Genomic DNA, 12724 nt, shown 5'->3' with positions numbered 1-12724 from the left:
TTCTGGTCCTTTGCATTCTTCTATTCTCTTGCAATCTTCTGGTCATTCGCATTCTCCAACTTGATGGTTTAGGTTGATGATTCTTCAAGTTCTAAGGCTCTTTTTGTTGCCTTTTCCTTGGTTCGCTTTCCATAATTATCTCTCATTTATCAATCTGTTAAAATAGTAATAAACACTTCGATCAACATACTAAACACTTCAAGTTTATCGGTGATAGAACTTATAACTTATTGAACTAATCGACTTGAAGTAGTGAAGTCTATTAGTGATAAACTTATCGCTCATACGTTTCTATCACTGATAGACTGGGAAGTGGTGAAGTCTTATTAGTGATAAGACTTCACCACTTTCAATCTATTAGTGATAGAAACTTATCGTCGATAGACTCTAATCAATAAATCTAACATGCTTCAAGTTTATCAGTGATAGAAACCTATCACTAACAGACTCAAATAATAATTAAAAAAAAAAAAAACAGTAGCGAAATTATGCATTTACTTACATTGCATGAAAATAAATTCAACATCTATTAAGTATATTAGTGATAGAAACTTATCACTGATAGACTCTAATCAACAACATAAAAAAAAAAAAAAAAAAAAAAAGTCGAACCATGCATTTACTTACATTTCATGAAAAACAAAAAATAAATTATTCAACATTCTTCAAGCCTATGGAAGTTTAAAGTACCCCAATCAAAAAACAAAAGACAAATATATTTCTATCACCGTTTTCAAGCCTATTGAAGTTTAAATTACCCTAAGCCTATTCAAGTTTAAGTCTATTGAAAAACAAAAAATAAAAAGATTTCTATCATCGATAAGCTCCAATCGAAAAACAAATAGATGTATATTAACATTCCTTAAGCCTATTAAAGTCTAAAGTACCTTAATAAAAAAATAAAAAAATAAAAAACAGATAGATTTTTATCACTGATTTCAAACCTCTTGAAGTATAAGGTACCCCAAGCCTATTGAAGTTTAAGCCTATTGGGAAAAAAAACAATAAACAAATAAATTTCTACCACTGATAGGCCTCAATAAAAATTAAAAAAAAAAAAAAAAAAATCTTTCAACATTCTTTAAGACTATTGTAGTTTAAAGTACCCCAATCAAAAAATAAAAGACAAATAGATTTCTATCACCGATAGACCCCAATCAAAAAATGAAAAATAGTAGAATAATCAACTTATGTTACACTTTCAAAATCTACCGAGCAAAGAGAAGAAATAATAAGGAAGCTTCTCACCTTTATTTCAGGGTGATCAGATTACACACCAGAGTGCATAAACCAAAAGGAATTGACAAACGATCAACAACGAGTGCACTAGAAGAATATTGTCGTTGACAACGAATGTTAAATGGAGAAGTCGGAATTTTTTTATTGGTAGATGTTAGAGTTTGGCAAATGTTGAAAATGAAAATCGTCATTTGAAGAAGATCAATTGGATTAGGATTTCTTCGAACAAAAAAAAAAAAAAAAAGAAGAAGAAATTAAATTCTAACGTTGACCGTGGGCTAGAGATCATCGTTTGAAGAAGATCAATTGGCTAGGGATTTTGGAAAGGCGAATCATCGATAGATGGTTGTGGTTTGATCGTGCGCTGATGGGCTTTTTATTGTATAGGTTGGAATCTAATTTAGTTATATTCACTATATTCTTTTGTTAATACTATATCTGCAATTAGTTTGGGCCAAAATGTTATGTTTGCAAGCCGTCCTATCCTTATTGTAGAAGCTATGTAGAAACTTCTTTTTTAGATTCATTTATTGCTATATATTTTTTATTGCTTTATACATATATATATATATAATACACACATACACTTATACTTGGTCATTTGTTTAAAAATATCTTTATCGTTTTAAAATATACAATATTATCTTTGACCTCTCATAAATGTTCCAAACTATTTTAATTATAATAGAAATGTTTTAGAATGCTAGACAAAAATTAAAACATGGTCTAATGTAAGGTAACTTGGAGTTGTGGAACAAAAATGAAGAGTGAACACCACCATATCATTTGACCGTTTTATGTCTCAATTTTTGCAAATGATTTCATTCCATTATAGGGAAAGTCTTAGCATTATTCATTCTCCTCCTTCTCAATCTCCTTTATTAATTTAATATTTCTTTTAAATGAGTTCAACATCGATTTAGCTGGTGAATCAATATTTTCATTATATCGTCAAAAAATTAATAAAATATAAAAAATAAATGATAAATGTTATTAATGTAAATATATGTAAATGATAGATATTTAACTGTTATTTATTGATTTAATATTTTTTTTACTCTTTTTTTTTTTTTTTTTTTTCCTTCTGCCCTTTTTTTTTTCACAATCATCATCACCTTTTTTTTTTTTTTTTTTTTGTCTTTCATAATCATTCCATAGACTTTCATCAACATTAATATTTATCGATATTTCTATTAACATAAAATTAAGACATCTAACATATTTTTCAACTTGTTTTAAATCTCATTAAAAATGGATTTAATATTGTTGAACTATCCCATTAAAAGTCTGGTCCACAATTAATGACGAAGTGCAATAATTTTCCCTTTTTTCTTACATTCCAAATTAATAGCTTGTAGGGTGGACTCATTGAATTTGCGATCTACAAATCGATTTTCCAATAAATGCAGCACGGTGACTACTCAGTTTTGATTAGTTGAGTGAGATTCAAGCTTTTGACCTTTTTGATCAACCTTATAACCTCTACTTGATAATACAGTCAAATGAAGCTTTTACCATTTAAACACATGAAACCTCAACATCGTCTAAAGTTTGTTTTGAACTTACTTTCTAAGTGTTTAAAAGACATCTTTCTTGCACTTAAAAACAAAGTATTTAAAAAGTCAATCAAAATAGACCCAAAGTTTCATACTTGAAAAGCTAGCCAAAATATCATCTATATAAAAATGCCCCACGAGATAAACTGGACAACATTAACTTCTTCATTGATGAAAGGTGAACAATATTATAGCTTTCACATGTCTATAGAAACTTGTTACGTATGCTAGGTTAACTTATGTCTATTGATCATAATTTAAGAGTGATTTTAATTGTCTTCTATGAAGTACAAATACTTCATGTGAGGTAAAGAATCCGTATCGGAAACGTATCGGATACCGATACTTCTATATACTTCTCAGATACGTATCTAACATGCTATTTGATGTATCTATTTCTATACATACCTTTTTCTAAAGAAAAAAGACAAGCAACTCATCTAATCTTTTCCAATCTAAAACTAGACAATCTATATAGAAAGCTCACTATTCGAGTCCAAAACTAAAAGGAAAAGATAAATAAAAAAGCAAACCCTAAAAAATCTTCATCTTCACATTTGAGTTCCCACAAAATCCACCAAAATATAAACCATTTGGATATCTTCAACAATTCAATGAAGAAGTTCTTTATTTATCTTCATACTTCTCCCTCTAATCTTCTTATTCTTCGTTGTAATATGAGTCACTTTTCTATTGGATTTTATTAACTATTGTACTTCAACATCTTAGATGTTGCTATTTTGTATTGTATTTCAGTGTTTGTATTCTATTTTGTGTTATTATAATTAATTTATATGCTAAATTTATCTATATCCTATATTTTTTTTAAGAAAAAAATTGTATATTCAATGTATCAGTATCCTCGTTTTTAGAAATATATATATTAAAAATATATATAAAAAATGACATATCTTTAGACATATCTGTATTTTAGTTTTTTAAAAACTGACAAATCGCCGTATCCGATCATATCCGTATCATGTAACCGTATCTGTGTATGTGTTTCATAGATTGTCTTATTTCTGTCTTTATTTAGTCTACGATGAAACAAAATTAAGTTTTTTTTTTTCCTTTTTTTTTCTCTTTTCTTTATTTTTTTTTCCCTTCACAAAATCACTTAAGTTAAATCATCCAAAATCCTTAAAACCCCTCCTTCAAATTCATATACCTTGACTATAAGTATCTAAGTACCAAACTCCTTAAAACCCCTCAAATCAAAGCTTCAAATTCATATACCCCGACTATAAGTATCTAAATAACAAAGCAAGTTAAACTGATGTGCACAAGTGAGATTAAACAAAGGAATAGAAAATTCAAGTGAAACAAGCCTCATAGAGCAAATTTACTCAATACTATTTTTTTTGTTTTTTAAGACTAGAGAATTAATGATGGATGAGAAGCTCATTTTATTGATTGGTTTAGCTCCCCGAAGCCCTATAAATCTCCAAATCCAAGGTGTACCATTTTTGTTAGTACAATTAGAAGAGGTGACTAATAATATATAGGTGCATCTTGGATTGCACCAATACTTTAGCAGTCCATTATGACAACAAAATAGAAAAGAGTAAAAAATATTTAAGAGAAAAAGGATTCTCATTGAGCTACCGAAGAGCATGGACCTTTAGCTTAATTCTCATTAATCTAAAAATTGATTCTCATTAAATCCCGTTGAGCTACCGAGGGGCATGGACCTTTAGCTTGAAGCTCCAACGGTATGTGAATAATTAATTAAACTCTTTAATTAAATTATTCACCATCTATTAACTGTTGGACACTCCACTAAAAACCGACAGTTGCACTCTTCGCACTACAAATATATTTCAGTGTCCATTGGATATAACCGGTTAACAGTATGATGACCCTTCACAAGTTGCTCGTAAGTACAGCTGGGCAAAAATTACCGTTTTGCCCCTATAATTACATCCAACTCTTTAAGTACCACTGATCCCTCTAATGAACAATAAATCATAATTCAACTATGACCAAACTTCTCTCAGACTAGGAGAGGGTGTGGCACCACATTGTTCAAGCCCCTAAAATCAACTCTTAAATGAGCAATTTACGTTGGGAATGAGTGAATTCCTTCTTAGTATTTCCAGCTCCCAATTAAACGAATTCCCAAAGATTTGTTGAGTCGACGATCTGGCCACTCTCACCCATAGAAATCAAAGGATTGTCGTCACACTCATGACTTATTAGGGTTGAAATTAAAAAAATGCTTAATTATAGTCCACGAGTTCAACATCACGTCTGTTACTTCGACAACCTTTGATTTTTTTTTATATCAATTCAAATTCAGATTCCATCAATCAATTATAATGTAAGATTTTGATCCAACTTTTTTTCTTCTTTTCGAAATAACAACATAACAACCCTAATTCTAGTTAGAAACTAGACTTAACAAATAAAGCAATCAAAGAAAAATATATACACAATCTAGAGTCTAGACTCTGATACCAAATGATATGAAAACCCTAAAAGTTAAAAATTAAGAACCCATAATTATTGAACCCCTAACAAAAAATCCAAAAATCCCCAAATCAATTAACGTCGATCCAAAAAGGAAGGATTTTGGATTAACCTTTCTATCAAAGACCATGAGGCAAAAAGAACAACTTCCCTACTCATGGTTTGAACACTCTACAAGCAAGTTAATCAATCTTATATGAATGCTCAAACACGCAATCCTAGACCAATAACTACAAAAAAGTTGGTGATAAATCTTCGTCATTCCCAAAATTTAATATCCAAAAATTTATGATAAACAACCTAGTGGTCAGACCTTAAATAGTCTCTTAATAAAAGAAACTCAAATTCTTCATAGTAAAATAATAAAATTACATCTACTTTAACATCATAAAAAAGATAAAATATTAAAACTGCATCAAAGTTAATAAAAACTAATTAATAATGTTATGCTCGAATGGTTCATATCACATGTGGGTAGTATTACATCCACTGTCCATAATTCATGAGGTTGTACCTATTGTCATGCATATGAAAGGACATAAAAAAGGGGAAATTGAAATAAATATGAAATAAATTGGTATTGGAAGGAAATTGAAATTTTAGATGAGAGACGGCATTCAAAAAAATGGTTATTATTATTATTATTATTATTATTATTATTATTATTATTATTATTATTATTATTATTATTTGTTATAAAGAAGAGAAAAAGTTGTGGCCTAGAACCCACAAAAAGGGGAAAAAGAGGGAAAGGAAGAAAGAAAAGGTGTGGAAAAAGAAAAGGGTAAGAAGGAGGACACGGTGGAGAAGAGATGGATGACCGGAAACTTGGTCGGAAAATTCTCTTACAAAGGTTTCAAAACGGTAAGAAAAACAAGGAAATTGAAGTTTTATTCTGTTGGGGTTAGACGAAGGAACTATTTCCATTCATATGAAATCTTTTAAGGTGGAACCAAAAACAAAGCTTAATTGGAGGGTCGTTGTCTCTATCCTATTTCACGGGTCTCTTTCTTTTTAACTTTCTAAATAATTATTATGAAACTTTATTAACTCCTACCTCAAAGTTGATGAGATTTTTATTGTGGTGTTTTAATATTGTTGTTTGTGTGGAAAATCCTAAAAAGAAAGTAATTTTAAATGAATGGAAGAAAAAGATGAGCTGTATATATATATATATCAATAATTGTACCTTTGGTGCAAATGATTTGGATTTTGAGGAAGTATAATTTCATCAAGGAGGAGAGAAGACTAATTTCAAGTTCAGTGGACAGCGAGATGACTAATTTTGACTCGAAATTCAAACTACAATAATGTTGTCAGTGATTATTTCGCAATTGCTTTTACTATTATCACAAATTATGATGTTTGAGTTTTGAAATCAATTATGATTTATGTGCTTACCATTTATTTGGGTATTCAAGATTTAAATGAACATACACTCATTCCATAATTGTTTACATTTGGAAAGAGACTTATGCATCTATGTTTCTTGGTTTAGTATAATTGAATTTCAGGGATTTATATAACGGCCATTTGTATTATTGGAGCTTATGAAAGGTAAATTCCTAGTAATCTCTTGATTTTAATCATTTAGCAAAAGTAAAAAACAAAAAACAAAACAAAACAAAACAAAAGGGTTATTTGACAAGATCAAGTATCTCAAACTTTTAGAAATAATAAAATATGTTTCATGATTTTCTTAAAAAAGAAATGAGGTTTCAAGAGAATATGATTCCTAATACGATTTGAGATTGATGTGAAAGTTTGAGTTTATAATGCTTAAGAATCATGAGAAAGTCATATTTTTTTAAAATTGATGAGATTTATGTATTTTAAGTTAAAATTTGCTTCAACCCACTAGATTAATGTACCTTGTGGTGATTGTGATGTGAATATGTTTCCACATTGTACAAGCGTGCCCAAACCGTAAGGGACACAGCGGAATGTTGGGGCCGTTAAATGTCAAATCTAGATTCCAAATCTTGGACTTAGGTATTTCATTATTAGAGTACCTAGGTCGCAAGGGATGCTGGGAATGTCAAGGTCATTAGCTACCAAATTCATATTCAAAATCTTGGTCCAAATCCTAGACCTGAGGCAACGCGCCTAGGCTACGGGAAATGTAGGGGAATGTTGGGGTCATTAGTTGCTAAATCTAAATTCCAAATCCTGAACTTAAAGCATTATGGATGTTATAAATTGCTCTGCATGCATGCATGACTCTTTTGTGTATATTGAGATTACTTTGCACAGGTATGTAAGACCAGTTTCAAGTACGTGTTGAGTATTGAATTTTCATAGCAATGCCCCATGTTTTAAAGATTATGTCCACGAAAGCTATGATTTCTTTTAAGACTATTTTCTTTGGAAAGCTATGTGTTGGAGATTTCATAGTTTTCAAACTACCATACGAATATCTAGGAAAGTGATTTTAAATGCATTGGAAAATACGAATATCTTAAAGGTTTTACATGTTAGAGTTTGGATGGTGTTCACGAATGATCCTCTATAATAGTTTATGCTAATAATATTTTCAAAATATGTTTTTCGTATGACCTCTCATCACTCATTAGGTTTATTAGCTCATTTTTTTTCTTAATTATCGACAGGTAGTACAAGTCTATTGAGGTTGAGATCTTACACCAATCTCTTGCATGTTACATTTCATTTTACATTGTAAATTTAAAATTTTGGTTTGTCCTTGAAACTGAAGTGGCTAGCGTTACTTTTGAGGACGTTATACCATTCTTTGAAGTTTTATGATTGTTACAGACTGAAACTTTACTGTCTTTTCCATTGTTGGTTTATAACTGTTGTGGTTTTTTATTTCTAAATTGATTAATGAGATGTGTACGATTAGGTACACTTAATTATGGAGTTGGGGTGTGAAACAAATTATTTGTTTTAAGGAGAAACCCTGCTAGAAATTTTTATAAAATTTCATTAGAAATAAAGTGCTAGTCACTTGTATTTTAAAAATGTATTTTAGATATTGATTTTATAGTTAAATTGGAATCTATCGTCTCATGCCACGTCCTAGGTTTGGTAGAGTAACTTGAAGTGTGATGTGATGAAATATCATTTCGAATAAATTGTAAAGAATCAAATGTTTGCGCAGAAAAGGAAAAAAAAACATTAACCATAAAAATTGAAATTCATATTTCATTAAAAAAAAATAAGAATTGGTTTTTTTAATTATTTCTCCAGACAAAAAAAAAGTTCAATTTTTAAACTTCTTTAGTATTTATGATTGAGGGTTAAATTAGTTATGAAAAGTTTTTATTTGTTTGAAATATGTTTGGTGTTTACGAATGGAAAAAAAATATGTTATGTAATTGAGTGTTCAAAAATTGGATTTAAAATTTGTGTTTAATATATTTTACTTGGTAGGAATTCGTTATGTTTTAAGAATGTAAAAAAAAAAGTATTTTTAGTGTTAAAAATTTGAAGAAAATATGGGTATAATTAGAAATTTAGAAAACCAGCAAAAGAAAAAAAAAAACCACTACGAAATCGATTTCATTTAGAATAAGTGCACCAAATACCTCAACTCAACTTAGAAATTTGCATTCGAAACACAAACAATTTTAACTCCAGAGGTCCTATAACACTCCAACAATAATTACTAACTTAACTCAAACTCTACGTGTCAAATGGTCCTTGAAGGGATAATTGGGTAGATTGCATATAGATAAAATGTCTAGCCCTGCATCCTTAGTTTCTTCCTTGTAGCGAGTTGGCCAAAACGTCATCTATAAATTTGCCCAATGAAATGAAGGAGGATCCACCTTCTATTACACTTTTTCTACCTTCTTCACTTTTTGTTTTCACTTTCTTCCTAATCTCGTTATTGTCATTGTCCATCAACTTTTTGATCCCTCTTTCGATCTCTTCTGCGCTCACTATTTTTGGCTTGTCATGTTCTTGAAATTCGTTTTGATAGTCTATAGTGATCTCCACAGCCAATTCCAATTCTACAATCATTTCAAATGCATTGAATTTTTGTTCTGCATACAGTGGCCATGTTGCCATCGGCACGCCATGCCACAAACTCTCCCATATCGAGTTCCAACCACAATGCGACACGAATCCACCTGTGACCAAGGATTAAAATATTGATATATGAGCGTTTCAATTTTTCAGAAATATTGATATTGAGAGGTGGTTATTAGTGCATATTTTCATATTGGGATATATGGAGGGATATTTGAATTCTTACCTGTGGCTGGATGGGCTAATACCTCCACTTGCGGTGCCCAGCCGATGACCCTCCCAACATTTACTGTCCGATTGAGAAATCCCTCAGGTAAGATGTCTTCGAAGTTTGTATAGTCGATTGCCGATTGAAGCGCACCCTCTGATGACGGTCGCCGAAGGGCCCAAACAAAACGGACCCTACTTCGCTCAAGCGCTCGTGCAATCTCCTCCACCTGATCCTTCCCGAATGATCCCCTGCTTCCAAAGCACAAGAACACCACCGATGATGGAGGTTGATCATCAAGCCACTTCAACACATCTCCACCATCCATTGTCTCAATAGGTTTATTCAAGTGCAAAACAGGTCCAACAGAATACAAAGGTGGGAGTTGCAAAGTGGAGTCAGTTGACAATGAACATATCACATGTGATTCCATTTCCTCAAATGTATTGATGAGAATACCTTTTACTTCAGATCTCATTCTTTTAGTTTGTTCATGAAACGAAACAGCAAAATTGTTAATAAAAAAGATACCAGGAATGACTTTACTTGGAACTTGATTCACTAAGCCTGATACACTCGAATTAACATCTGAATCCTTCAATTGTTGGATTACCTCATTACTACTATTATTTTGTGTGTAAAGTTGTTCAAGATGAAAACTAATAGCAAGAGAGGCAGCACTACAAGTGTAATATACATAAGAAGGGACCCGAAATTCATTAGCTATATCAACCATGGTTGTGCAGAACATGTCCAACACAAATCCAGCAAGGTGGGTGGTGGAGGTAGTAAGAGAGGAGATAAGAGCTTGTTTGACATGGGGTGTGTAGATTTCAAGAACTTCAAGGAAAAAATGGTTCCCATCTTTTGGGATAGCAGGTAATTCAGGAAGGACAATGATACGAATAGATGTGTTGTTGGAAAGTGACTCAGAAAGGGATTGAATATATTCATTAGCTTTGGCATCAATGGATAGCTTAATGGCAAGAACTGCAACGGTGAGACGAGGATCTCGAGTGACAAGAATATTAGCCATCTCCACCGTGGATACAAGGTGACCCATCCCCGGCATCGGGAAGAAAACCAGCTCAAACTTCTTGATCATTTTGAACAGGCTTACAGAGAAAAGACAGTGGAGGAGGTTTTAGTTTGCAATGTAACAAATCTTTGTTGGAGTGTATGTGGTGCCTTTGGTTCAGAAGGGAAAGAATAGATATTAAACCAAGTGGAGAAATGAAGATGGTGAAATGAACGGTTTGATTTCCATGTGTCACAAGATAAGGTTCAAGGATTGCAACGATCACACAAACTATCTTGATTTTCCCCGACAGAAAAAAATTGCACAAATTTAATCACCCAAAAAAATAATAAATAATACGAGTGAGCCACGTGACAAACTAAGATTGAATAATTGTTTAAATTGTACGAATATGAGTGTCGTATAGAATACACCTAAGGATTTTTCATTGAATTATGGTCCCATCCTTATGGGAGAAGCTAAGTGGAAACTTCTTATACAAATATAAACTGTCATTTGTTTCAAAAATAAATGTATTGTTTCGAAAGATGCAAGGTTACCTATGACCTTAAACATTCTAAAACTATTCTTATAATTGAAATTCATTAGAAAAAAATTGAAAATTTCACACAATGACCCGAAAACCAAAAACTTTTTTACCAATGACCTCTTCCTAAAAACTTTTCAACCTCTGACTTTTTCCCTATGTGAAATTCCAAAATTACCCTCAGTTTTAAAAAGCTTTCAGACCGTTTGGTGAACATGTGTCTCTACGAATATTTTAAGCGAGCATATAGATATTACTAAGCAATCGGATAGAGATTACTAAGCGATCGTATAAAGGATACTAAGCGATCGGTTAGCTAGCTATTACGCGATCGTTTAGATATCCATTATACGATCGTTTAGTTTTTGTTATACAATCGTTGAGAGAATACTAAGCGATCGTTTAGATATCCATTTTGCGATTGTTAAGTTTTTGTTATATGATTATTGAGATATGTATTATGCAATCGTTTAGATATCTCGTATAGTTTTTGTTAAACGATCGTTTAGGTTTTGTTATGCGATCGTTTAGAGAATACTAAGCAATCGTTTAGCTAACTGTTATGCGATCGTTTGGATATCCATTATGCGATTGTTTGGCTAACTGTTATGCGATCGTTTAGTTTTTGTTATACGATTGTTGAAATATCTGGTATGCGATCGTTTAGATATCTATTATGCGAACGTTTAGTTTTTGTTAAACGATCGTTTAGGTTTTGTTATACGATCGTTTAGATTTTGTACATTTAACTAAGCAAATAAATAATTAAGTGATCGTTTAAATAAATTTGTGCTAAAATTACATATTGCAATATAATTTGTGCTAAAATTACATATTGTATAGCATAAATTTGTACAGTATAATTAGTATTAAAATTACATATTGTATAGTATAAATTTGTACAGTATAATTGGTGCTAAAATTACATATTGTATAGTATAAATTTGTACAATATAATTGGTGCTAAAATTACATATTGTATAGTATAANTATAATTGGTGCTAAAATTACATATTGTATAGTATAAATTTGTACAATATAATTGGTGCTAAAATTACATATTGTATAGTATAATTGGTGTTGTACAGGAAAAACGAAGCGAAAATTACATATTGTTTAGTCTAGATGGGCCAATGTCAGGTGTTATCAAGTTGTCTACACGTTTTCTTGTTATGTCCTTTCTGACCACATCGTGTACACCTGTGTATTTGTCGTGGCTCCTTTCCAATTGAAGCCATCCTGACGGTTTGACGTTAACCTACACTTACTACCTTTTGCAGTGGTAGAGTTGGTTCAAAATCTCCAACATCTCCAACCCATTCTTAACTATGACTGGGAAGATTGGTTCGGCATAAGCAACAAGCACACACTTAACTATAAACCATTTTGCACATAATGTTTGAACATTAATGTTTCTCAGGGTCGCTGCAGATATTGCATGGGAGCATGGGATCTCGAGGCAACTAAACTCCATACACGTACATGTCCGTGAACAAAGATCAACCAACCCCCCCCCCTCCAAATATCCATCGTCCACATTAATTATATGCACATCCACCAGAGAAACACGATATGTTCTAGACATCAATTCTGATTCCTTAAGAATACTCATTGCTTAATCAGTTACAATGTTTGTGCATGTCATTGCACGTGTACGTCGGATATAGACCAACCTTGTAGCCACTCGTAGATAT

The 12724-nt window shown here is 31.6% G+C and overlaps 1 protein-coding gene across 1 annotated transcript; it reads right to left on the bottom strand.

Moving 5' to 3' along the window:
• Positions 1 to 8766: 8766 nt before the first annotated feature.
• LOC120085127 (putative UDP-glucose flavonoid 3-O-glucosyltransferase 3) lies at positions 8767 to 10739 on the bottom strand. The gene is made up of 2 exons (XM_039040990.1): positions 9484 to 10739; positions 8767 to 9358 (listed from the first exon to the last, which is right to left on the bottom strand). Exons 1-2 carry the CDS (start codon positions 10568 to 10570, stop codon positions 8979 to 8981), a joined length of 1467 nt encoding a protein of 488 aa, XP_038896918.1. The 5' UTR covers positions 10571 to 10739; the 3' UTR covers positions 8767 to 8978.
• Positions 10740 to 12724: the final 1985 nt, after the last annotated feature.

This window comes from Benincasa hispida, chromosome 9, assembly GCF_009727055.1.
Source record: "Benincasa hispida cultivar B227 chromosome 9, ASM972705v1, whole genome shotgun sequence".
Taxonomy (NCBI): domain Eukaryota; kingdom Viridiplantae; phylum Streptophyta; class Magnoliopsida; order Cucurbitales; family Cucurbitaceae; genus Benincasa; species Benincasa hispida.
This window is presented reverse-complemented; position numbering and strand designations above follow the sequence as displayed.